We start from the raw sequence: 27034 nt of genomic DNA, 5'->3' as shown, positions 1-27034 counted from the left end.
CAGACTGATATTTTTTTTACTTCCACCCTCCCCCCAATGTCACCTTTTTCCCACCTTTTTGAGGAGCGCCTAAGTGAGGCTGATCCGTTGGCGGTCCCGTCTTGTCTCCCTGTAACGTATGTCTGCTCTTAGCGGGATTGTGCCGAAAATGTAATTTCAGTTCTTATGTGTCTTGTACATGTAAGAATGGACAATAAAGCTGATTGATTGATAATATGGTAACGTGATAAGACTTTGTGATTATTCACGAGTTAACTCATTTTTGACGTCCCTATTCGTCAGTTTATGCTAAATGGGACTGCCTTGAAAAAGAGATGCCGCCTCTTAAGGGGCTATCCTTAGACTGAAATCGAAACAAACGAGGGACATGTGCCATTTTTGACAGTACGTCCACTGGGACTGGTGCCGAGGCCCAATTTACCCTGAGTCTGCGATGAAGGATCTTTATCTCTCGCTCCATATCGTGTTTCTGGTCCTGCAGCTTCTTTACAGAGTCTGAGAAAGAAAGTAGATACATTACATTTCAATGAACTGTTTACAGAGGAGATGTACTCGCTAAAATCCTGTTTGCCAGACACTTGAAGCGGAGCTCCATCAGTGTGTCGTCGCTAAAAACACATGGGAAACATGTTTCTAATTAAAATGTGTTACCCAAGACAAACAGACTGCGTAGATAGTGTGTGAGTACTGTATATGTAACGCCATAGCTGCAAATGCCACAGTGCAGTGTGTGTATACTTGAAATAGTTGGCAAATAAACTCTAAAAGGCCTGCTCCAGAGTCCTGCTAATTTGCTGTTAGCTGCAAAATTTAGCAACAACTTCAGCCTACACTGCAAAAACTGAAATCTAAGTAAGATGAAATATCTCAAATAAGGGTGATATTTGCTTATTTTCTGTCTGATAAGATCATTCTTCTCACTAAGCAGATTTGATGTTAGAGTGTTTTACTTGTTTTAAGGGTTTTGGTCCTAAATGATCTCAGTAAGATATTACAGCTTGTTGCTGAGATTTGATGACCTATATTGAGTAAAACATGCTTGGAACTAGAATATTAACTGTTGCAAAGCTGTGTCATCAACACTCACGAGTATAAAACTGCTTTTTTAAAGAAATAATTTCTTATTTCAAGCATGAAAAAAAAAATCATGTCTTTGACACAATTGTGTCTCATAATCAAAACAGATGACAGCCAAATGGACTTCACTGTTTTATTTTCAATGAAACAATAGAAAATACATACTCATATAGTAGTACAGTTGTTATTAATGAGAATATACTTATTTTAAAGCATTTTTGGGTTCATTGAGGTTAGCTAATATTACTTGTTTTGGAAAGTCTTTACAAGCCAAATTTTCTTGTTCGATTTGCAGATAATTTTGCTTAGTTCAAATAAAATACCCCTAATTTTTGCATTTTTTTTTCTTGTTTTTGAACACTGACTTTTTGCAGTGTATGGTATATAAACGGACTACCCTTATCTTTACACTGACTCTGTCCGGAACCTTTCCCTACATACTTGGCCCTGACACATACAATAAATCTTCTTCACAGAAAGTTAGTCAACTACTTCCAGATTTCCGTTTTTATTCTTGCTGACTGAAACTGCGCAGCTAATCCACACATGATTTTATCGTAAAATGGCCTCCTGAGTCACAGCAACGATATGACGAACTGAGAATCAACTTTGTTGAAACCAAAAGAAGCAAAGAATGGCATGTGTTGTTGAGTCACAGACAAAAGACAAGGATCGTGTTCCTGCCAACAGCCAGGTAACTCATAGGGGTATGAGAGCTGTACTAGAATAGAAGGCAATGTTGGTACAGGGCTTTACATCCAACACTTATTTTTGCGATATAGTGTTTCACCTGCCAGGGTTATTGCAGCCTCAGAAGCGCGTAAGGGCAAAAGAATTTAAATGGATGGGAGAATATGCGCAAGGCCAGATTGGACAGGGAATCCAGGGTGTGTATCTAAAATAAATGCACACAGCTACAAGCCTACGTCAAAGGCTGTTTCTGTTTGTATGCCAAGATAATGTTAGCAGAAAAAAATCATTGACTTTCTACAACCTCTGCAATGTTTTTCATGCAAGTGTGACATTATTATCTATATTTGGACGATCGAGTACAGAGAAATGTCACACGGCAGGCGTGCAGTACTCTACACTGCAAAAACTGAAATCTAAGTAAGATGAAATATGTCAAATAAGGGTGATATTTGCTTATTTTCTGTCTGATAAGATAATTCTTCTTACTAAGCAGATTTTATGTGAGAGTGTTTTACTTGTTTTAAGGGTTTTGGTCCTAAATTATCTAAGTAAGATAATACAGCTTGTTGCTGAGATTTGATGACCTATATTGAGTAAAACATGCTTGAAACTACAATATCAACTGTTGCAAAGCTGTGTCATCAACACTCACAAGTAGGGATGTCCGATAATGGCTTTTTGCCGATATCCGATATGCCGATATTGTCCAACTCTTTAATTACCGATACCGATATCAACCGATACCGATATCAACCGATATATACAGTCGTGGAATTAACACATTATTACGCCTAATTTGGACAACCAGGTATGGTGAAGATAAGGTCCTTTTTAAAAAAATGAATCAAATAAAATAAGATAAATAAACTAAAAACATTTTCTTGAATAAAAAAGAAAGTAAAACAATATAAAAACAGTTACATAGAAACTAGTAATTAATGAAAATTTGTAAAATTAACTGTTAAAGGTTAGTATTATTAGTGGACCAGCAGCACGCACAATCATGTGTGCTTACGGACTGTATCCCTTGCAGACTGTATTGATATATAATGTAGGAACCAGAATATTAATAACAGAAAGAAACAACCCTTTTGTGTGAATGAGTGTAAATGGGGGAGGGAGGTTTTTTGGGTTAGTGCACTAATTGTAAGTGTATCTTGTGTTTTTTATGTGGATTTAATTAAAAAAAAAACCAAAAAAACCCGATACTGATAATAAAAAACCGATACCGATAATTTCCGATATTACATTTTAACGCATTTATCGGCCGATAATATCGGCAGACCGATATTATCGGACATCTCTACTCACAAGTATAAAACTACTTTTTTAAAGTAATAATTTCTTAATTCAAGCATGAAAAAAAAAATCATGATGCTGAGCGCATATCATTATGTCAAGATAATGGCACTAGCATTTACTTAATTTAAGAATATTTTTCAACATATTGAGCAAAAAGGTCTAATGTTTTTCTACCAAGAAAAGTGCACTTGTTATTAGTGAGAATGTACTTATTTTAAGGTATTTTTGGGTTCATTGAGGTTAGCTAATTTTACTTGTTTTGGAAAGTCTTGACAAGCCGAATTTTCTTGTTCGATTGACAGATAATTTTGCTTAGTTCAAGTAAAATACCCCTCATTTTTATATATTTTATTCTTGTTTTTGAACACTGACTTTTTGCAGTGTGGCTCACCACGAAGGTTTACAGAAAATTGCAGCGCCACCGTTTTTTTATTGTTTATTTTATTGAAATTCACAAACAGCCGCACCAACGTCAATTTTATCAGCTAGAGTCAGCGACACGTCAAGTGAAATACAGTGGTGCCTTCATTTTTATACTCTGAATGAATTTGACTGCCAAAATGAAGGATTATTTATCCAACTTCTAAAACTTCTCCAAACTGGACTTTCAGACAAAAGAGAAGGTGATCATACATGTACAACAACTCACCGTTTTCCTGTAGAGGGATAGACACATACAAATAAAAACCGTGGATGGGTTTTCAGTTTTATTAAAAAACGAAATATGGGATTAAGAATTATTTGTAGAGATGTCCGATAATATCGGGCTACCGATATTATCGGCCGATAAATGCTTTAAAATGTAGTACCGGAGATTATCTGTATCGGTTTAAAAAAGTAAAATGTATGACTTTTTAAAACGCCGCTGTACGGAGTGGTACACGGACGTAGGGAGAAGTACAGAGCAGTTGCGTCTCCCGGTCATACTTGCCAACCCTCCCGATTTTCCAGGGAGACTCCCGAATTTCAGTGCCCCTGCCGAAAATCTCCCGGGGAAACCATTCTCCCGAATTTCTCCCGATTTCCACCCAGACAACACTGCCTTTGCGTGCCGGCCCAATCACATAATATCTACGACTTTTCACACACACTAGTGAATGCAAGGCATACTTGGTCAACAGCCATACAGGTCACACTGAAGGTGGCCGTATAAACAACTTTAACACTGTTACAAATATGCGTCACACTGTGAACCCACACCAAACAAGAATGACAAACACATTTCGGGAGAACATCCGCACCGTAACACAACATAAACACAACAGAACAAATTCCCAGAACTCCTTGCAGCACTAACTTTTCCGGTACGCTACAATATACAACACCCGTTACCACCAAACCCCCCCAATCTCCCGAATTCGGAGGTCTCAAGGTTGGCATGTATGCTCTAGTACAGTGGTCCCCAACCGGTACCCGTCCGCAGACCGATTGGTACCGGGCCGAGCAAGAAATAAAAAAAATATGTTTTTTTTGTTTTTTTTATTAAATCAACATAAAAAATACAGTACATACATTATATATCAATATAGATCAATACAGTCTGTGTCCATAAGCACACATGATTGTATTTCTTTATGAAAAAAATAAAATAATAATAATAATAATTCCTCCAACACCCCCCCCCCCCCGGGTCAACAAGCATTGACCGGTCCCCAGCTACAAAAAGGTTGGGGACCACTGCTCTAGTATACTCTGGACTGAAGCTGTGTGCCTTCATTGTTTTTGTAGCTGTTGTTTTGAGGCATGTTTCAAAAAAAATTAAAAATAATGCACTTTGTGAAAGTCAAAGTATAGTATTTCCCATAGTTGTAGTGGGTATTAGGATTATCTCAGGGAGAGCATGTCCCAAATTCCAAGCTGCTGTTTTGAGGCATGTTAAAAAAAAAAAAAGAACTTTGTGACTTCAATAATAAATATGGCAGTGCCATGTTGGCACTTTTTTCCATAACTGGAGTTTAAGTTGTTCTCTTATTTTGGAAAACCTTGTTTTTGATTGATTGATTGAAACTTGTATTAGTAGATTGCACAGTGCAGTACATGTTCCGTACAATTGACCACTAAAAGGTTTTTCAACTTGTTTAAGTCGGGGTCCACGTTAATCAATTCCTGGCAAAGTTACATTGTTTAATGCATCCAGCGGGGCATCACAACAAAATTAGGCATAATAATGTGTTAATTCCACGACTGTATACATCAGTATCGGTTGATATCGGAATCGGTAATTAAGAGTTGGACAATATCGGAATATCGGCAAAAAAGCCATTATCGGACATCTCTAATTATTTGAAAACATTTTTTTTGTACAAATATTACCTCCTTTTTCAAGATATCCTCCTATTGAGAAACCTCTATTATCACAGATTCGAACACAAATATTTTTTTTATTTTTTTTTTTACTCAAAAGAAATAGTGCCTCACCAGCCATGAACCTCACTGCACGTCTACCGTACTCATCTTAGGGGAGCGACACCGTTTGGGCACCTTCATCAGTCTAACAAACTTGCATGCATTCCTGCATGAAATGAAAATTGAATCGTGTGTGTGTGTGTGTGCGTGCATGCGTGCGTTAGCTGCTTACTCTCAAGGTCTGTGATTATGAGGTTGTCATGTAGCTTCAGAGCTCGGTGCTGCTCCACCTCATCCTCCAGCTCAAAGATGGTTTCCTTCATGTCCACAATCTCCGTCTCTTTCTCTTGCAGCTCCATGCGCTGCTTCTCCAGCATGCGATCTTGCTCAGCCATTTGCTGCTGCACCTGCTGCTGAAAGTCTCTATATTCCCTATCAAGCTGCACACGCACACACACACACACAGGTAAATAGGCATCCCTCATTAAAATATCAACAGGACAGAAACACATTCGAAACTGAAGCTAACATTGCATTCACATTCACTTGTTTGGCCAACATTATGAAGAGAATGGATGATAATGTGGTGATAATGAATTATAGTTTTTACTTAAAATACTCCTGGTATAAACACTATGGCTTGACAGTTGTTTAGCCACAACCACTAAGATCAGAAAGGCTCCGACTACATTCAAGTCAATTGAGATGTGCACTGTTTATGTTTCAAATAATTAGTGACATTTGGAGAGTTGGAGGGTCTAATTTGATTCACAACCTATAAAGGCAAACCCTAGTAATATTAAAGTTCAAAATGGGGCCACAAATAACATGTTTAGGATCACAAAAAGTGCTGCAATAATTGTGTTGTGTGTAAGGGTGTAACGGTACACAAAAATTTCGGTTCGGTACGTACCTCGGTTTAGAGGTCACGGTTCGGTTCATTTTCGGTACAGTAAGAAAACAACAAAATATCAATTTTTGGGTTATTTATTTACCAAATTTGCAAAATCTTCCACTAAAAATATTTTTCTTGCTGGAATATTTGATGTGAAGTAATGGGAACCTCGGATAGGTCAATAATTCATAATAACATTGATTTTGATTCAATATTATGTTTTGAGCAATGACAGTTTGAAAGAAAAAAAAACAGCTTTGTTTTATTAGTCAACATTGCAACTTTTTCTAAATTACATTTAACCTTTAAGCTATTTTATTTCACTTTTGCTATGTTTTTGTTTATTTTAATAGTATTTTTAGAATGTGCCGTGGGCCTTTAAAACATCAGCTGTGGGCCGCAAATGGACTCCGGGGCACACTTTTGACACCCCTGCTATAGATAATAAAACATTTAATCTGATAAATCTATGAATAAAAAGCAGAGCCTGGCGACGCATGCGCGTTTATCATAACTCTCTCGCTCTCTCTGTCTCTGCCCCTCCCTCACTAATGCTGCTGCGCGCACAATTTGTTTTGTTTTTAACCCCTTCTTAACCCTGAACGTACATTGAAAATACACGCAACCCTAACTCAAAATGCCAGACATTTGAGGCATTTAAGAAACCCCGCCCTGACAGCTCCGCAAAAGAGGACATGTCCGGTGAAAAGAGGATGTATGGTCAGTCTATCGTAGCCCGTTAGCGGCTAGCATGCCGTGTGTTGTGCCTCGGTGTGCATTCTTTACACAACGTGCGTTACGTTATTATGTCCGTGTGGAAACTCGTTCGGTACACCTCTGAACCGAACCGAAACCCCCGTACCGAAACGGTTCAATACAAATACACGTACCATTACACCCCTACAATCTATAGAGGCAAACCCTAGTAATATTAAAGTTCAAAACGGGGCCACAAATAACATGTTTAGGATCACAAAAAGTGCTGCAATAATTTTGTGGTATGTCTTGACTACAATAACAATAAAGCTTCAGTACACGTCACAGTAGTGATGTTACGCTGCTTAACGCTAGTAATGAAATTAAGTGAAGTATATTTATATAGCGCTTTTCTCTAGTGACTCAAAGCGCTTTTACATAGTGAAACCCAATATCTAAGTAACATTCAAACCAGGGTGGGTGGCACTGGGAGCAGGTGTCCAAGGACACAACGGCAGTGACTAGGACGGCGGAAGCAGGGATCGAACCTGGAACACTGCAAAAACTGAAATCTAAGTAAGATGAAATATCTCAAATAAGGGTGATATTTGCTTATTTTCTGTATGATAAGATAATTCTTCTCACTAAGCAGATTTTATGTTAGAGTGTTTTACTTGTTTAAAGGGTTTTGGTCCTAAATGATCTCAGTAAGATATTACAGCTTGTTGCTGAGATTTGATGACCTATATTGAGTAAAACATGCTTGAAACTAGAATATCAACTGTTGCAAAGCTGCGTCATCAACACTCACAAGTATAAAACTACTTTTTTAAAGTAATCATTTCTTATTTCAAGCATGTAAAAAAAAAAAAATCATGACTTTGACACAATTGTGTCTCATATTAAAACAGATGACAGCCAAATGGACTTTGCTGCTTTATTTTCAATGAAACAATAGAAAATACGTACTCATATAGTAGTACAGTTGTTATTAGTGAGAATATACTTATTTTAAGGTATTTTTGGGTTCATTGAGGTTAGCTAATTTTAGTTGTTTTGGAAAGTCATGACAAGCCAAATTTTCTTGTTCTATTGGCAGATAATTTTGTTTAGTTCAAGTAAAATACCCCTCATTTTTGTAATTTTTTTTCTTGTTTTTGAAAAAACATGCTTGAAACTAGAATATCAACTGTTGCAAAGCTGTGTCATCAACACTCACAAGTATAAAACTACTTTTTTAAAGTAATAATTTCTTACTTCAAGCATGAAAAAAAAAACATGACTTTGACACAATAGTGTCTCATAATTAAAACAGATGACAGCCAAATTGACTTTGCTGTTTTATTAGAAAATACATACTCATATAGTAGTACAGTTGTTATGAGTGAGAATATACTTATTTTGAGGTATTTTTGGGTTCATTGAGGTTAGCTAATTTTACTTGTTTTGGAAAGTCATGACAAGCCAAATTTTCTTGTTCTATTGGCAGATAATTTTGATTAGTTCAAGTAAAATACCCCTAATTTTTTTTTTTTTTTTTTTCTTGTTTTTGAACACTGACTTTTTGCAGTGAACCCTCAAGTTGCTGGCACGGCCACTCTACCAACCGAGCTATACCGCCCCGATGAAGTTAACAATACTACAACACGTAGACATAAACAGACCCATTTTTTATTTACCCCTTTGGGTGTCAAATTTAAACAAATTTAAAGGCGGTCGATCATTTTCAGAAAGAAGAAAAACATGTTGGGCCGGGACTTGAGGAGTTACTACACTGCAAAGACTGAAATATAAGTAAGATTAAATATCTCAAATAAGGGTGACATTTGCTTATTTTCTGTCTTAAAGATAATTCTTCTCACTAAGCAGATTTTATGTTAGAGTGTTTTACTTGTTTTAAGTGTTTTTGGTCCTAAATGATCTCAGTAAGATATTACAGCTTGTTGCTGAGATTTGATGACCTATATTGAGTAAAACATGCTTGAAACTAGAATATCAACTGTTGCAAAGCTGTGTCATCAACACTCACAAGTATACAACTACTTTTTTAAAGTAATAATTTCTTATTTCAAACATGAAAAAAAAAAAAATCATGATTTTGACACAATAATGTCTCATAATTAAAACAGATGACAGCCAAATTGACTTTGCTGTTTTATTAGAAAATACGTACTCATATAGTAGTACAGTTGTTATAAGTGAGAATATACTTATTTTGAGGTATTTTTGGGCTCATTGAGGTTAGCTAATTTTACTTGTTTTGGAAAGTTTTGACAAGCCAAATGTTCTTGTTCTATTGGCAGATAATTTTGCTTAGTTCAAATAAAAATACCCCTAATTTTTGTGTTATTTTTCTTCTTGTTTTTGGACACTGACTTTTTGCAGTGTACCAACCGAGCTATACCGCCCCCATGAAGTTAACAATACTGCAACACGTAGACATAAACAGACCCTTTTTTTATTTACCACTTTGGGTGTCAAATTTAATGTCTACAAAGGCGGTCGATCATTTTCAGAAAGAAGAAAAACATGTTGGGCCAGGACTTGAGGAGTTACTGTACATTAATGGGTTCCACTGTATAGACAGGTCCTTCCGTCCTCAGTGACCTTATTTTTCCCAACTTTTACTAACCTTACTGAGCGTCTCCTGCAGCCTTGTAAGGTCATTGTGAGCTTGCTTCAACTCCTCCTGCGACTTAGCAGCCTTGGCCTCGGCCTCCTCCTTCTCCTGTCGCACGCCCTCCAAAAGCTGACATATGTCATTCCTGTCGCCTGCGGTATGGAGCGAGTACAGCTCGGCCACCCTTTGCCTCTCCTGGTCCAACTGGGCTCTGCAGCGGCTCAGCTCCGCCTGGTCACTGCTGACCGCCGCTCTGTACTCGTCGAGCGCGGCTGCTACGGCCGCGTGATCCTGTCTCTCCGATTCCAGGATGCGCTCCATTTGGTGGTTTCGCTCCTTCAGTGCTCCGATCACATCCTGGGCCTCGGCGTTGTCCTGCTCTGCCATCTTCAACGTGTTGGACAGGTGCTGTTGCACCCCCAGCAGTTGCTCTCTTTCGAAGCGGGCGTTATCGGACAGGTCGCCATAGCGCTGCTCCAGCTCCAAATAGCGACCGCTCTTGATGTCCTCCTCCAGCACGTACGAGATATGATGCTCTTCTAGCAAACAGCGAAGATACTCAATCTGACGTCCGTAGAGCTCCAGCTTGTCGCTCTGCTGGCACAAAGAGTCCATGAGGATGACTTTTTCCTCGCCGAGCCGTTCGTTCTCCCCGTTCAGCTCCTGCGTGATCTGTTGCAGATCAGCCAGTTCCTGCAACGTGGCCTGCAGCTCCTCGGCAGTGCTGTGCTGGTTCTCCTCCATCTGATGGATGCGCTCTGTTAGACACGCCACGGATACCTCGCTGGCATTGCCACTGCTGCCTCTCCGTGAGCGCTCTCTGCTGGGAACGCACTCAGATTCTGACGACGACGAGGCTCCGGACGGGGCGTCCAGAGCGTCGTCGCTGGAGGTGACGGCCTGGTACACCTCGCTGGATTCACTGTCGAGATTGTCTGCTGAGCCGCCATGCTGGTGCCCGGTGAGTAGGTCCTCCAGGGAGCCTGGAGCGGAGCCCGCCGCTGAGGAGGTCAGGGTGGCTCCGCCCTCACTCTGTCCACTGCTCGCTGCCAAGTCTGGACTCAGAGAGGAGTAGCTGAAGAGCTTGTCGGAACCATCCAGCCTCTGCTCCAGAGAGAAGCCTAAGGCGTTAAGACGGTCCTTGAGCATGCGATTCTCACTCTTCAGCAAGTTCAGCTCCCCTCTTATGGCTTGGTTCTGCTCTTGTAAGAGCAGCAGAGTGGACTCCACGTCAGCCGCTGTGATGGCCGACACCTGTGGCTTCTCTTCCTCCTCTGCTTCTTGCTGCGGTTGCAAATCCTTTCCGTCCATGCCAAGCTGGACTCTCATGTCTCGGAGTTCACTGCGAAGGTGTAGAATCTCCACATCTTTGCTTTTAGCGAGACCGAGCAGGTCGTTGACTTTTGCCTCCAGGGCCACCTTATCGCTGATCTGGCCATCTGATTTGGACTTGCTCATACGGCTCTCAGACTCCGTCGGGATCTGATTGCGAAAGCGCTTCCCTGAGGATGCATCGCCTGCCGGTGTCCCTGAGACCAGCTGCTTCTTATTAGCCGACGTCCTCGATGTCCGAAGACGGTCTCGTGTAGAATTTGGCTCTTTTGTAGTGGATGATGTCATACGCTTGGTTGAAGTACCTTATTCAGAGACAAACGAAAACCAAAAACAGGAAAAAGAGTGAAACCTCCAAAGTTAAACATCATAAACCAGGGGTGTCGGGGCTATTTGCAGCCCGCAGCTTTCTTTCTTCTTTTTTTAGCCTTAGGCATAGTCTAAAATAAAAAATAATTCATTATTAATGACAAATATTAGTAGATATGATACCTATCACACAAAGCTTGTTAAGATAGCTTATTAGGGGTGTAACGGTACGTGTACCGTATTTTTCGGAGTATAAGTCGCTCCGGAGTATAAGTCGCAACGGCCGAAAATGCATAAAGAAGGAAAAAAACTAGAGATGTCCGATAATATCGGTCTGCCGATATTATCGGCCGATAAATGCTTTAAAATGTAGTATTGGAAATTATCGGTATCATTTTTTTTATTATCGGTATCGGTTTTGTTGGTTTTTTTTTTAATTAAAGCAACATAAAAAAACACAAGATACACTTACAATTAGTGCACCAACCCAAAAAACTTCCCTACTCCATTCACACTCATTCACACAAAAGGGTTGTTTCTTTCTGTTATTAATATTCTGGTTCCTACATTATATATCAATATATATCAATACAGTCTGCAAGGGATACAGTCCGTAAGCACACATGATTGTGCGTGCTGCTGGTCCACTAATAGTACTAACCTTTAACAGTTAATTTTACTCATTTTCATTAATTACTAGTTTCTAGGTAACTGTTTTTATATTGTTTTACTTTCTTTTTTATTCAAGAAAAGGTTTTTAATTTATTTATCTTATTTTATTTTTTAAAAAGGACCTTATCTTCACCATACCTGGTTGTCCAAATTAGGCATAATAATGTGTTAATTCCACGACTGTATATATCGGTATCGGTTGATATCGGTATCAGTAATTAAAGAGTTGGACAATATCGGAATATCGGATATCGGCAAAAAGCCATTATCGGACATCCCTAAAAAAAACATTTATAAGTCGCACTGGAGTATAAGTCGCATTTTTGGGGGAAATGTATTTGATAAAACCCAACACCAAGAATAGACATTTGAAAATTGCAATTTAAAATAAATAAAGAATAGTGAACAACAGGCTGAATAAGTGTACATTATATGAGGCATAAATAACCAACTGAGAACGTGCCTGGTATGTTAACGTAACATATTATGGTAAGAGTCATTCAAATAACTATAACATATAGAACATGCTATACGTTTACCAAACAATCTGTCACTCCCAATCGCTAAATCCCATGAAATCTTATACGTCTAGTCTCTTACGTGAATGAGCTAAATAATATTATTTGATATTTGACGGTAATGTGTTAATAATTTCACACATAAGTCGCTCCTGAGTATAAGTCGCACCCCCGGCCAAACTATGAAAAAAACTGCGACTTATAGTCCGAAAAATACGGTACTTGCATTGAACCGTTTCGGTACGGGGGTTCCGGTTCGGTTCGGAGGTGTACCGAAAAAGTTTCCACATAGACATATTAAGTAGCGTATCTGCCTCGGTGTGCATTGTTTATTCAAAATGCCGGACATTTGAGGCATTTAAGAAACTCCGCCCTGACAGCTCCGCAAAAGAGGACATGTCCGGTGAAAAGAGGACGTATGGTCAGTCTATCGTAGCCCGGTCGCTGCTAGCATGCCCTGTGTTGTGCCTCGGTGTGCATTGTTTACACAACGTGCGTTACGCTACTTAATATGTCCGTGTCCGCTAACGGGCTACGATAGACTGACCATACGTCCTCTTTTCACCGGACATGTCCTCTTTTGCGGAGCTGTCAGGGCGAAGTTTCTTAAATGCCTCAAATGTCCGGCATTTTGAGTTAGGGTTGCGTGTATTTTCAATGTACGTTCGGGGTTAAGAAGGGGTTAAAAACAAAAAAAATTGTGCGCGCAGCAGCATTCGTGAGGGAGGGGCAGAGACAGAGAGAGAGAGAGAGAGAGAGAGAGAGAGAGAGAGAGAGAGTTATGATAAACGCGCATGCGTCGCCAGGCTCTGTTTTCTATCCATAGATTTATCAGATTAAATGTTTTATTATCTATAGCAGGGGTGTCAAAAGTGTGCCCCGGAGTCCATTTGCGGCCCACAGCTAATGTTTTAAAGGCCCACGGCACATTCTAAAAATACTATTAAAATAAACAAAAACATAACAAAAGTGAAATAAAAAAGCTTAAAGGTTAAATGTAATTTAGAAAAAGTTGCAATGTTGACTAATAAAACAAAGCTGTTTTTTTTCTTTCAAACTGTCATTGCTCAAAACATAATGTTGAATCAAAATCAATGTTATTATGAATTAATGACCTATCCAAGGTTCCGATTACTTCACATCAAATATTCCACTAAGAAAAATATTTTTGGTGGAAGATTTTGCAAATTTGGTAAATAAATAACCAAAAAATTTATATTTTGTTGTTTTCTTACTGTACCGAAAATGAACCGAACCGTGACCTCTAAACCAAGGTATGTACCGAACCGAAATTTTTGTGTACCGTTACACCCCTATCTATCACACAAAGTTTGTTAAGATAGCTTAACATATACGTTTAGCAGCTTTCATGTACACAATATATCAAAGCGGCTTCCGCTTCCCTCATTTAGACACCCCTGCCTTAACATTTATTGCAAGCTGAATAGGTTGTTGCAAGCTTTCCTCCTAGCCAAGTTGGTAATTCAGAATAGTCTATATGCAGCATACCATGGACTGTTCGAGTACTGAATTAACAAGGGGATTGTGAAATGTAAACACATTTAACACAGAATGTGTGGTGGTAGTCTTACATTTTGGCTCCAAACTAAGCAGAGAGCTTAATTAGGAATATTTCTAATTTTTTGGGGGGCCTTTTTGTGATGCCAGAAAAATTCCGGCAACAGAAATAGGAAATTAATGTGTTTGTACTACAACAGTTCAGCAAAGTACACACCTGATGTTGTTTTCTGTTTGCTGTCGAGGGTGCTAGTAGTGGTCCCGACTGAGGCAGTTCTCTTGGTTTTGGGGACAGCACTACTTGACGCATGATTCCCTCCAGCCATTCCTGCTAATAGATCATCATTGCTTTTCACCTGAGAACACAATTTAAGAACACAGTTTAAAAAAAAAATCTAACTAACACACAGCAAACAAGCTGTCATAGGTGCATTTGTGATACACGTCCAACACTTGGCGAATCTTACAGTACCTTGGACAAAGGTGCAGAACTATTACTTTTGGCTCCAGCCTTTCCGGTGCCGGCGTTCCCAGCAGCCTCGACCTTCCCTCGATCCACACTCGCCTTACTCACCGCAGGCCGGACGGACTTCTTCATACTGAGCTATCTGCTGTCGATACATTTACAGCTCTGTCTGCACACAGGAGAGAGAAAACAGGTAATGTTGGTCAGAACATGGGATGATAGCTGCAGATTTTTTCCACAGTATAGAGGCTATTCCCAAAACATGAAGAAACAACTAACGACACACCAAAAATACTGTTAAGTGCTTCCAACTCAATAAATTCTCAATATGTTGTCATAACAAGCATTCCATTAATGTATTTGTTGCAGCCTGCTACAAATACAGTTGGACCCCCATAAATAAAGTTGAAGCTACATAGCTCGATCATAAACAAGATACAGCAGGAGGAGGAACTTAAATTGGGACTTTTATTAGTAGGTTGCACAGTGAAGTACATATTCCGTACAATTGACCACTAAATGGTAACACCCGAATAAGTTTTTCAACTTGTTTAAGTCGGGGTCCACTCAAATTGATTCATGATACAGATATATACTATCAGATATATACTATCATCATAATACAGTCATCACACAAGATAATCACATTGAATTATTTACATTATTTACAATCCGGGGTGTGGAGGGGGGCTGGTTTGGTTGTTATCATCAGTCATCAACAATAGAGAACAGAGAAATGGATATTGGAACAGTGTAGAGAGAGAGAGAGAGAGAGAGAGAGAGAGAGAGAGAGAGAGAGAGAGAGAGAGAGAGAGAGAGAGAGAGAGATCAGAAAGCATAAGAAAAATTATCTGCATTTGATTGTTTACATTTGATTATTAACAATCCGGGAAGGGTGTTAGTTTAGGGTTGTAGCTGCCTGGAGGTGAACTTTTATTGCGGTTTTGAAGGAGGATAGAGATGCCCTTTCTTTTATACCTGTTGGGAGCGCATTCCACATTGATGTGGCATAGAAAGAGAATGAGTTAAGACCTTTGTTAGATCGAAATCTGGGTTTAACGTGGTTAGTGGAGCTCCCCCTGGTGTTGTGGTTATGGCGGTCATTTACGTTAAGGAAGTAGTTTGACATGTACTTCGGTATCAGGGAGGTGTAGCGGATTTTATAGACTAGGCTCGGTGCAAGTTGTTTTACTCTGTCCTCCACCCTGAGCCAGCCCACTTTGGAGAAGTGGGTAGGAGTGAGGTGGGATCTGGGGTGGAGGTCTAGAAGTAATCTGACTAGCTTGTTCTGGGATGTTTGGATTTGAGGGTTTTGGAGGTGCTAGGGTACCAGGAGGTGCATGCGTAATCGAAAAAGGGTTGAAAGAGAGTTCCCGCCAGAATCCTCATGGTGCTTTTGTTGACCAGAGAAGAGATTCTATAGATAAATCTCATTCGTTGGTTGACGTTTTTGATTACCTTGGTTGCCATTTTATCACAGGAAAGATTAGCCTCTAGAATGGAACCTAGGTAGGTGACCTCATCTTTCCTGGTGATAACAATGTCACCCACTTTAATAGTGAAGTCGTTGACTTTCTTAAGGTTGATGTGGGACTCAAACAGGATGGATTCCGTTTTACCCAAGTGTATGGATAACTTGTTGTCAGCGAGCCAGGTGCAAGTTCTACAGAGTTCAGCACTGAGGATTTTCTCCACCTGTGACTTGTCCTTGTCTGATACCAGCAGGGCAGAGTCATCCGCAAACAAGAACAATTCACAGTCGCATGCCGATGACAAGTCGTTTATGTATATTAGGAACAGTAAAGGCCCTAATATACTGCCTTGGGGGACTCCACAGCTCACTGAGAGGGGGGGGGGGGACACGGTGCCGTTCACCTCAACCACCTGCTCCCTCCCCTCCAAGTAAGACTGCCTCCAGCTCGATGAGGTTTTGTCAAATCCGATTGCTCTGAGCTTATCCAACAGTATAGTGTGGTTAACGGTGTCAAAGGCCTTCTGAAGGTCCAGCATGACCATGCCGCAGTATTTGCCCGCGTCCTCCTCATGTTTGATGTGGTCGCTCAGATAGAGAAGGCATGTGTCAGTGGAGTGGTTAGTTCTGAAATTAACCACAATGTTTCTACTGTAAATTAAGCGTGCAGTCAGCACCTTGGAAATACACTTATTTAAAAAGCCACTAGCGACTAATCTAGTAAAAAGCCTATTGGAGACTACGACCAGGGTTTTATGCTGCCGATCCTGGCCAGACTCCATATGCCATCCCTCTTGGCGTGATGTCATCCACAGAACTCTAGCCCAATTTCACCATGTAGATAGTGTGGATATACACTGCAAAAACTGAAATCTAAGTAAGATTAAATATCTCAAATTAGGGTGATATTTGCTTATTTTTGTCAGACAAGATAATTCTTCTCACTAAGCAGATTTTATGTTAGAGTATTTTACTTGTTTTAAGTTTTTTGTTCCTCAATTATCTCTCGCAGTTAAGAAATATATTCTTAACTGCTTCCTTTCCATTAAGAAAAATAAACTAGTATTTAGTATAAGTTTGCTGGTTTCAAGAAATGTTATGCCGACCACATATGATGCCAAGATAATGGCACTTGCATTTACTTCATTTAAGAATATTTTTCAAGATATTAAGAAAAAAAGGACTCATATTTTTTTTTTCTATCAAGAAAAGTGCACTTGTTATTAGTGAGAATATACTTACTTTAAGGTATTTTTGGGTTCATTGAGGTTAGCTAATTTGACTTGTTTTGGAAAGTCTTGACAAGCCAAATTTTCTTGTTCTATTTGCAGATAATTTTGCTTTGTTCAGGTAAAATACTCCTAATTTTATTTTATTTATTTTTTGGTTTTTGAACACTGACTTTTTGCAGTGTACACTCTTGAACAATATAATAAAACTGAGGAAAAAATTTAAAAAATTTGCATTTCAATATGAACCACTTGGAAATAGATTTAAAAAAGTACCGGTAATTGAAAACTGCATTAAACTCATATATATAAAAATGAGGGGTATTTTTTTTTAACTAAGCAAAATTATCTGCCAATAGAACAGGAAAAATCAGCTTGTCAAGACTTTCCAAAACAAGTAAAATTAGCTAGCCTCAATGAACCCAAAAATACCTTAAAATAAGTATATTCTCACTAATAACAAGTGCACTTTTCTTGGTAGAAAAAAAAGAGACCATTTTGCTCAATATGTTGAAAAATATTCTTAAATTAAGTAAATGCTAGGGCTATTATCTTGACATAATGATATGCGCTCAGCATCATGATTTTTTTTTTCATGCTTGAAGTAAGAAATTATTACTTTAAAAAAGTAGTTTTATACTTGTGAGTGTTGACGACACAGCTTTGCAACAGTTGATATTGTAGTTTACAGCATGCTTTACTCAATATAGGTCATCAAATCTCAGCAACAAGCTGTAATATCTTACTGAGATCATTTAGGACCAAAACCCTTAAAACAAGTAAAACACTTTAACATAAATCTGCTTAGTGAGAAGAATTATCTTATCAGACAGAAAATAAGCAAATATCACCCTTATTTGAGATATTTCATCTTACTTAGATTTCAGTTTTTGCAGTGTAAAAAGGAGAGGCAACAATACAAGTTACTTCCCCCAACAAATTATGCACTAAAATTGTAATAAAATAAAATAGTCTTGCATGAAAACACGAGAGACTTCTTTGCTTGTTGTGCAGATTTTCTGTCCAGGTCTGATGAGAACCTTGCAGGATGCCGTGATAGCCACAAAAGTTACTTGGGACACAGCTGGAAGCTATGAGTGAATGCTTAAGCACAGACATGGACGTATTTTTCCTCAAAGCCTCTAAAAGCAAAACGTGTATCCAAGTGATTTATCTTACACAGGAAGCCATTTAAACAACCATTCTCTGATTCCGTGGTCTGTTGTTTTTCAGATAATATTTTTTGGTAGGAGTATGAAAGCAAATATCATTTCAAAAGCAGCAATAAAGCAGACTGTGTGACCATCTTGAACTGTTTAATAAACAGGTAGTCTGGCTTCTTCCCACACTCTAAAATATAATTTAGGACCTTCTGATAATAGCGGTGCACGAATTAGCTTACAAATACCCCTTTGACATTTTCTTCCCCTTATTAAAAGCTTCAACAGCTAAGGGGCATTTCCCTGCCAAAACAAGCGCTTCCTGTGACGCCGTCTGCAAAAACAAACAAACAAAAACGCGTACATGCAGACAAGCACGCACCGGCAGTCTGCTTGGAACAGAACAGATTACTATTAAACCGGCATAGTACAAGCTAACATACACTATATTGCCAAAAGTATTTGGCCACCTGCCTTTACTCACATATGAACTTCAATTGCAATCCCATGGAATTGTCCAAAATGCTTTGGTATCTTGGAGCATTCAAAGTTCCTTTCACTATACCGGTGGTTCTTAACCTGGGTTCGATGGAACCCTAGGGGTTCGGTGAGTCGGCCTCAGGGGTTCGGCGGAGGTCAAAACACACCCGACTCATCGTGTAAATACAAACTTCTCCCTATCGGCGTATTACGGATACGGCAACAGCTGACTGGTTTGCAGGTGTGTAATTTGTTGTGAGTTTATGCACTGTGTTGGTTTTGTTGTTTGAACAAGGTGATGTTCATGCACGGTTCATTTTATGCACAAGTAAAAAAAACATGGTAACACTTTAGTATGGGGAACATATTCACCATTAATTAGTTGTTTGTTAACATGCAAATTAGTAACATATTGGCTCTTAACTAGTCATTATTAAGTAATTAATGCCTTATTCGGCATGGCGTTATTATAACCCTAACCCTCTAACCCTGACCCAACCAAATAACTCTAAATTAAGTCTTTGTTACTTAGAATATGTTCCCCTAGTGTCCAAATAACTCTAAATTAAGTCTTTGTTACTTAGAATATGTTCCCCTAGTGCAGGGGTCGGCAACCCGCGGCTCCGGAGCCGCATGCGGCTCTTTGACCACTCTGATGCGGCTCAGCTGCATACTTGCCGACCCTTCAGATTTTCCCAGGAGACTTACGGATCTCAGTGCCTCTCTTAGAAATCTCTCGGGGCAAATATTCTCCAATTTTCACCCTAACAATTCAATTAAGGGCGTGCCGTGTTGGCACTGCATTTATTATCCTCTATAGCCTGTACAAACAGCTTGCCAGCCCAGCCACATGTTGTAAGTAGCTTTAACTTGCACGCGTGGGAGACAGCAAGGCATACTTGGTCAATAGCCACACAGCTTACACTGACGGTAGTCGTATAAAACAACTTTAACACTGTTACGTTACAAATATGCGCCACACTGTGAACCCACACCAAAAAAAGAATGACAAACACATTTCTGGAGAACATGCGCACCGTAACACAACATAAACCCAACAGAACGAATACCCAGAATCCCATGCAGCCCTAACTCTCCCGGTCTACACTATACACCCCCCGCTACCACCAAACCCCCCCACACATCAACCCCTCTCCCCACCCCCCTCCGTGCGTCGGTTGAGGTGGGCGGGGCTTGGTGGTAGCGGGGGTGTATAGTGTAGACCGGGAGAGTTAGTGCTGCATGGGATTCTGGGTATTTGTTCTGTTGTGTTTATGTTGTGTTACAGTGCGGATGTTCTCCAGAAATGTGTTTGTCATTCTTTTTTTGGTGTGGGTTCACAGTGTGGCGCATATTTGTAACGTAACAGTGTTAAAGTTGTTTTATACGGACACCGTCAGTGTAAGCTGTGTGGCTGTTGACCAAGTATGCCTTGCTTCACACTTTTGGTGTGCAAGCTAAAGTTGCATTAAATTTTTAACTGGGCAGGTACGCTGTTTGTGCAGAGTGTAGAGGGCGCTTAAGGTAGTGCCATCACGCCCCAGAATTCAGGTGTCTCCCGGAAAAATTGAGTAACCCCTGGCTGCAGCCCGCAGATCGAGGAGGGGCTAAACGTTTAACCCATGTTGCAAACGGCAACAATCACTTTCTCCTCCATGCTGCAGTTCACCCCGGACTGCACTACACTGCACTGAGTTTGACGGTGGAATGCTGATCGGCTGTTACTTGCATGAATATTTTAATTATCGGCTTGTTTGTCTATCCATACATTAGTTTATAATGTACAATAAAACGTTTAGACCAGCCCACATTTAGGGAAAATTTAAGCCCCTCCCCGATCGAGTAACCCCTAGGGGTTTCCCATAAACTGCCAAGATACCTGTGGTGGTGGGGGCGTGGCTATGGGCGTGGTCACCATGACATCATCGAGTAATTTGCATAATTTACTACAGTGATTTGATTTTCTCTAAAAAGGCTCAAAAAATGTATACTTACTAATTAATAATAACAGTTTTGTTTTAAACGTCCATCCATCCATACATCCATTTTACAATATAAGTACAACACTTTATGTACATATTTATATACAGATTTGAACAATAAGTTATTCACTGAAATATATTTATTAATTGTGGTTCTTACAAAAAATATATCTTATAAAATATAAAAGCTAAAATGTCTCAAAGCTCTGCCCCTTTAATTAGTGCATACTAAATAATTTAACTTTAGCCTACTACTACAACCATATTATTTACCAGCAACATAAAGTGAAACAGAGGCAGAGGTGTCCTGCCACAGTCAGTAACAAATAAACAGAAAACAGTAGTGGTGGTAGATAGACACAGAGCTTCATCAAACATCTGATCCACTGAACAAAGAGCTCCAAAAATCTTGAACTTTAGACTGCCATCAGTTTTACTCCCTACACTTAACCATGTGTTTCCTACTGCAAATAAGGCAACAAGAGAAGTATCCTACACTTCTCTTTTGTAAAGTAAATCTGAACAGCCGATATGGGCATCTACATCAACTATATGATTTGCCTGAGGAGCTGGAGAGGACACAAAAATAAAATAAAAATAGAAATAAATAATAAATAATAAAAATTTAAAAAAAAAAATTTTTTTTAATTATTTGTGGCGGACGTAATTCTTTCGTGGCGGGCCGCCACAAATAAATGAATGTGTGGGAAACCCTGCCCCTGACTGCAGTGGGGGTGAACCCATGGGTTAAACGTTTAGCCCCTCCTCTATCTGCGGGCTGCAGCCAGGGGCACTTGGAAAAATTGGGAGGGTTGGCAAGTATGACGCTGTCAAACGCCATCCATGTAAAACTGGCGGACCGCACTAACATTAAATTGTCATGTTAAGGTGCGGGCCGGGGCGCGTGTCTGAGACCCCTGGTTTAAACATAGCACAAAGCAAAAAAAAAAGCTATGTATGCAGTGTTATTTCATTTTAAAATTTTAAAGAGTTTTGTGGCTCCCATTGTTTTCTTTAATTTGTGAAACTCGTCAAAATGGCTCTTTGAGTGATAAAGGTTGCCGACCCCTGCCCTAGTGTCTAAATAACTCTAAATTGAGTCTTTGTTACTTAGAACAGTGTTTTTCAACCTTTTTTGAGGCAAGGCACATTTTTGTCATGAAAAAAATCCGGAGGCACACCACCAGCAGAAAACTTGAAAAAATGTAACTCCACCAAGTCGTCGTGTCTTATTTTGAGTGTTTTGGTGTCTTCCTGTGTGTAGTGCTTTAGTTCTTGTCTTGCTTATTTTGGTGGCCCTTCCTGTTTTGCCGGTGTTTTCCTGTAGTGGCTTCATGTCTTCCTTTGAGCGCTATTCCGCGCACCTGCTTTGTGTTAGCAAGCAAGGCTATTTACGTTGTTGCTATCCTTCTTTGTGTGGACATTGTTGATTGTCATGTCACGTACGGATGTACTTTGTAGACGCCGTAAGTTTTTGCTGTCGTCCAGCATTTTGTCTCTGTTTACTTTGTAGCCAGTTCAGTTTGACTTTTGTTTTGCATAGCCTTTTCCTTTCGTTCATTTTGGGTTTAAGCATTACATACCCTTTTTACCTGCACCTTGCCTCCCACTGTGGTCTGCATATCAGGATCACAACAAACCATCCTCGTCTCACCCGACACATTCCGACTTTTACAAAGCAATGCTGCCACATACTGAAATGGAGTATTACGTGGTTACCCTGCCGAGTTTTACGCAGCCAGACACTAAGCAACGGCACATTATTGGCAGATTCTAATTATTGATTTGCCAAAAATATTTTTGGGATAAATTAGGTGAAGTTGCATAATTTCCCACGGCACACCAGACAATATCTCACGGCACACTAGTGTGCCGCGGCACAGTGGTTGAAAAACACTGACTTAGAATATGTTCCCCATACTAAAGTGTTACCAAAAACATATAACTTTGTCTTGAATTTGAAAAAAAAAAAGGATTTTATTTTTCACTAAAGAAGGGTTCGGTGAATGCGCATATGAAACTGGTGGGGTTGGGTACCTCCAACAAGGTGACGAACCACTGCACTAGACTGCAAGTAAAAGTAGAACAACATCACCACAACGCACCACCTCACAGGAAATGCGGCCAAGGTGTGCCAGCTACCGCTACGTGTTGCACAATGCTTGCACACAGTCGCAGTTTTACCCACCACTTCCTTACCGGCGTCGTCAAAGGTTCACACTAAATCTCTTTACCGCTCTCCATGTCTGCAACATGAAAACATCCACAACTCTTCTGCATCTCCTTCTTCTCACAATGCGTACACACACACACGTATGTTTAGAGCAACACATACATACATACTCCAAAATGTTTACCATATTTTTTAGAGATGTCCGATAATGGCTTTTTTGCCGATATTCCGATATTGTCCAACTCTTAATTACCGATTCCGATATCAACCGATACCGATATATACAGTCGTGGTATTAACACATTATTATGCCTAATTTTGTTGTGATGCCCCGCTGGATGCATTAAACCAGTGGTTCTCAAATGGGGGTACGCGTACCCCTGGGGGTACTTGAAGGTATGCCAGGGGGTACGTGAGACTTTTTTTGAATATTCTAAAAATAGCAACAATTCAAAAATCCTTTATAAATATAAATAAAAACCTATCTTTTTTTCCAAATAATTCAAGAAAGACCACTACAAATGAGCACTTTTTGCACTGTTATACAATTTAATAAATCAGAAACTGATGACATAGTGTTGTCTTTTACTTCTTTATCTCTTTTTTCCAACCAAAAATGCTTTGCTCTGATTAGGGGGTACTTGAATTTAAAAAAAATTCACAGGGGGTACATCACTGAAAAAAGGTTGAGAACCACTGCATTAAACAATGTAACAAGGCTTTCCAAAATAAATCAACTCAAGTTATGGAAAAAAATGCCAACATGGCACTGCCATATTTATTATTGAAGTCACAAAGTGCTTTTTTTTTTTTTAACATGCCTCAAAACAGCAGCTTGGAATTTGGGACATGCTCTCCCTGAGAGAGCATGAGGAGGTTGACGTGGGCGGGGTTGAGGGGGGGAAGAGTTAGTGCTGCAAGGGGTTCTGGGTATTTGTTCTGTTGTGTTTATGTTGTGTTACGGTGCGGATGTTCTCCCGAAATGTGTTTGTCATTCTTGTTTGGTGTGGGTTCACAGTGTGGCGCATATTTGTAACAGTGTTAAAGTTGTTTATACGTCCACCCTCAGTGTGACCTGTATGGTTGTTGACCAAGTATGCGTTGCATTCACTTGTGTGTGTGAAAAGTCGTAGATATTATGTGACTGGGCCGGCACGCAAAGGCAGTGCCTTTAAGGTTTATTGGCGCTCTGTACTTCTCCCTACGTCCGTGTACACAGCGGCGTTTTAAAAAGTCATACATTTTACTTTTTGAAACCAATACCGATAATTTCCGATATTACATTTTAAAGCATTTATTGGCCGATAATATCGGCAGTCCGATATTATCGGACATCCCTAATATTTTTAGGACTATAAGGCACACTTGAAATGCTTTAATTTCTCAAAAATGGACCGTGCGACCTGATTGATTGATTGGCCTGTGATACCAGACGGAACACCCATCTAACAGCAAAATAATCCACCAAAGCTGAAACTGTTCACTTGGGGACAACATTCCTATTTCCCCAAATCTTAGCAAGCATGAAATAAATCAGGTAAAGTCCTCTTCAAAAATCCTCTGAACATGTTAAAAATGGAATCATGTGAAATGTAGAACCATCCCCTTGATAAAGAAACAAATGATGTGTAAGTGTGGAAGAGTTTGCTCTGTGGATCATCCTGTCTGCAACACCCGTCACCATGAATTGATTAACGTGGATCCCGACTTAAACAAGTTGAAAAACGTATTCGGGTGTTACCATTTAGAGGTCAATTGTACAGAATATGTACTGTACTGTACAATCTACTAATAAAAGCTTCAATCAATCAATCAATCTGAACTGTGCTCCCCCTGGATAGGTCGATTGGCAACACTAAATGGTCCCTAGTGTGTGAATGTTGTCTGTCCATCTGTGTTGGCTCTGAGGTGGCGACTTGTCCAGGGTGTACCCCGCCTTCCGCCCGAATGCAGCTGAGATAGGCTCCAGCAACCCCCCCCCCCCCCCCCCCCAGAAATCATTAAAAAACGAAACTCAGTTGACAGTAAAAAGTCGTTGTTTTAAGTGTCGGATATGACTTTAAACCATAACCAAGCATGCATCACTATAGCTCTTGTCTCAAAGTAGGTGTACTGTCACCACCTGTCACATCACCCCCTGACTTATTTGGAGTTTATTGGTGTTTTCCTGTGTGTAGTGTTTTAGTTCTTGTCTTGCGTTCCTCATTTAGTGGCTTTTTCTCTTTTTTTGGTATTTTCCTGTAGCAGTTTCATCCTTCTTTTGAGCAATATTTCCCGCATCTACTTTGTTTTAGCAATCAAGACTATATCAGTTCTTTTTATCCGTCTTTGTGAGGATATACATTGTGGACGCCGTCTTTACTCCACAGTAAGTCTTTGCTGTCGTCCAGCATTCTGTTTTTGTTTACTTTGTAAGCGGTAAAAAATGGATGGATGGATGGCACACCTACAATTAGCATCACAGCTAACGCCCCTATATACAAAGCGTCACTAAATTACTAAATCCATACATTGTCACATATAATATTATGTTTAAAGTAAGTAAATATGGTCAAATAAGAATACGTTTCAGTCCAAATACCATAAAAATGCCAGGCGTGAGCTATCCAGCTAGTTAGCGACAGCGTCAGGCCAGCACAGAGTTGCAGTTAATTCACTTCCTGTTTGTGTCAAAGCTTTCAAAACAAAAGCATCCGAGATAATTTAAGCAGGTACATTGACAACCAACAGAAATTAAAATACCACACTTTAAAGATGTCACACATATTGCAGCATATTAACAGACATACAACACATGGCAATTTGCCGTATATGTCAAAAGCGGTCGTCCTAAACTTATTTTGAAACATTTCACAAACACATGCAAGTAATTTTGCCTAACTACACAATACGTCTAAAACCTGGAGAAATAGTGAAAACGTCACTATCCAATTGTTTCAACAAACAGCACGAATATACGCGAATATGGCTTTTTAACACTGCTAACACACTGTAAGTCCAGCCATTAATTCCCTCTTGTTAGTAGAACTTTGGCCATGCTAAGTCTGCTAACGCTATCGTGGAGCTAAACATGGTTAGCATAGCCGGCAAACAAACGTAAAATAAAACATGGGAGAAAATGCTCAAACCTGCTTTTTCCTCCACTTTTCCAGTGTGGGGCAGATTGTTTCATGTGCGACGGAAGCCTGCTGTCGACGGCTCAGCGGTTTTTCAACCCGAAGCATGAAGAAGAGGACAGGCGGCATCAGTTCGGGACGTCAGCTCGCCCTCGATGATCCTCTGCACCCTCTTCTGGTCAGCATCACCACACTCTTTTACAACTTGCTCCTTTTCACTGGGACATTCCTCACTAAGATCACATTTGTACCTGAAAAAAAACTTGTTTCACCAAGTACCACCTCAGGAAAAAAATTTGGCTGTCCATGTACCAACATAATGACCAACTTGAAAATACAGTAGCGTAGTAAGTCTAAGTATTCATTAAAAACAAGCCAGAGTGTTGTTTCCCCCCCCCCAAAAAAAACAAGTATATTTAATAGGGATGTCCGATAATGGCTTTTTGCCGATATCCGATATTCCGATATTGTCCAACTCTTTAATTACCGATACCGATATCAACCGATACTGATATATACAGTCGTGGAATTAACACATTATTATGCCTAATTTTGCCAACCAGGTATGGTGAAGATAAGGTCCTTTTTTTAAAAAATTGTAAAATAAAATGAGATAAATAAATTAAAAACATTTTCTTGAATAAAAAAGAAAGTAAAACAATATAAAAACAGTTACATAGAAACTAGTAATGAATGAAAATGAGTAAAATGAACTGTTAAAGGTTAGTACTATTAGTGGACCAGCAGCACGCACAATCATGTGTGCTTACGGACTGTATCCCTTGCAGACTGTATTGATATATATTGTTATATAACAGGGGTCACCAACACGGTGCCCGCGGGCACCAGGTAGCCCGTAAGGACCAGATGAGTAGCCCGCTGGCCTGTTATAAAAATAGCTCAAATAGCAGCACTTACCAGTGAGCTGCATCTATTTTTTAAATTGTATTTATTTACTAGCAAGCTGGTCTCGCTTTGC

At 39.7% G+C, this 27034-nt stretch overlaps 1 protein-coding gene across 2 annotated transcripts in view; it reads right to left on the bottom strand.

Annotated features, from left to right (window-relative positions):
- Positions 1-26254, bottom strand: part of specc1la (sperm antigen with calponin homology and coiled-coil domains 1-like a) — a 50693-nt gene extending 24439 nt beyond the window's left edge. For both annotated transcript variants that reach the window (XM_062051551.1, XM_062051552.1), the window contains exons 1-6: positions 26068-26254; positions 14451-14613; positions 14196-14334; positions 9642-11266; positions 5651-5858; positions 422-495 (exon numbers count right to left, since the gene is read on the bottom strand). In XM_062051551.1, coding sequence (XP_061907535.1) covers positions 422-495; positions 5651-5858; positions 9642-11266; positions 14196-14334; positions 14451-14576 — 2172 coding nt within the window. In that variant the 5' untranslated portion in view covers positions 14577-14613; positions 26068-26254. The remainder of the gene's footprint in view (positions 1-421; positions 496-5650; positions 5859-9641; positions 11267-14195; positions 14335-14450; positions 14614-26067) is intronic.
- Positions 26255-27034: the final 780 nt, after the last annotated feature.

This window comes from Entelurus aequoreus, linkage group LG06 (assembly GCF_033978785.1).
Source record: "Entelurus aequoreus isolate RoL-2023_Sb linkage group LG06, RoL_Eaeq_v1.1, whole genome shotgun sequence".
Taxonomy (NCBI): Eukaryota; Metazoa; Chordata; class Actinopteri; order Syngnathiformes; family Syngnathidae; genus Entelurus; species Entelurus aequoreus.
This window is presented reverse-complemented; position numbering and strand designations above follow the sequence as displayed.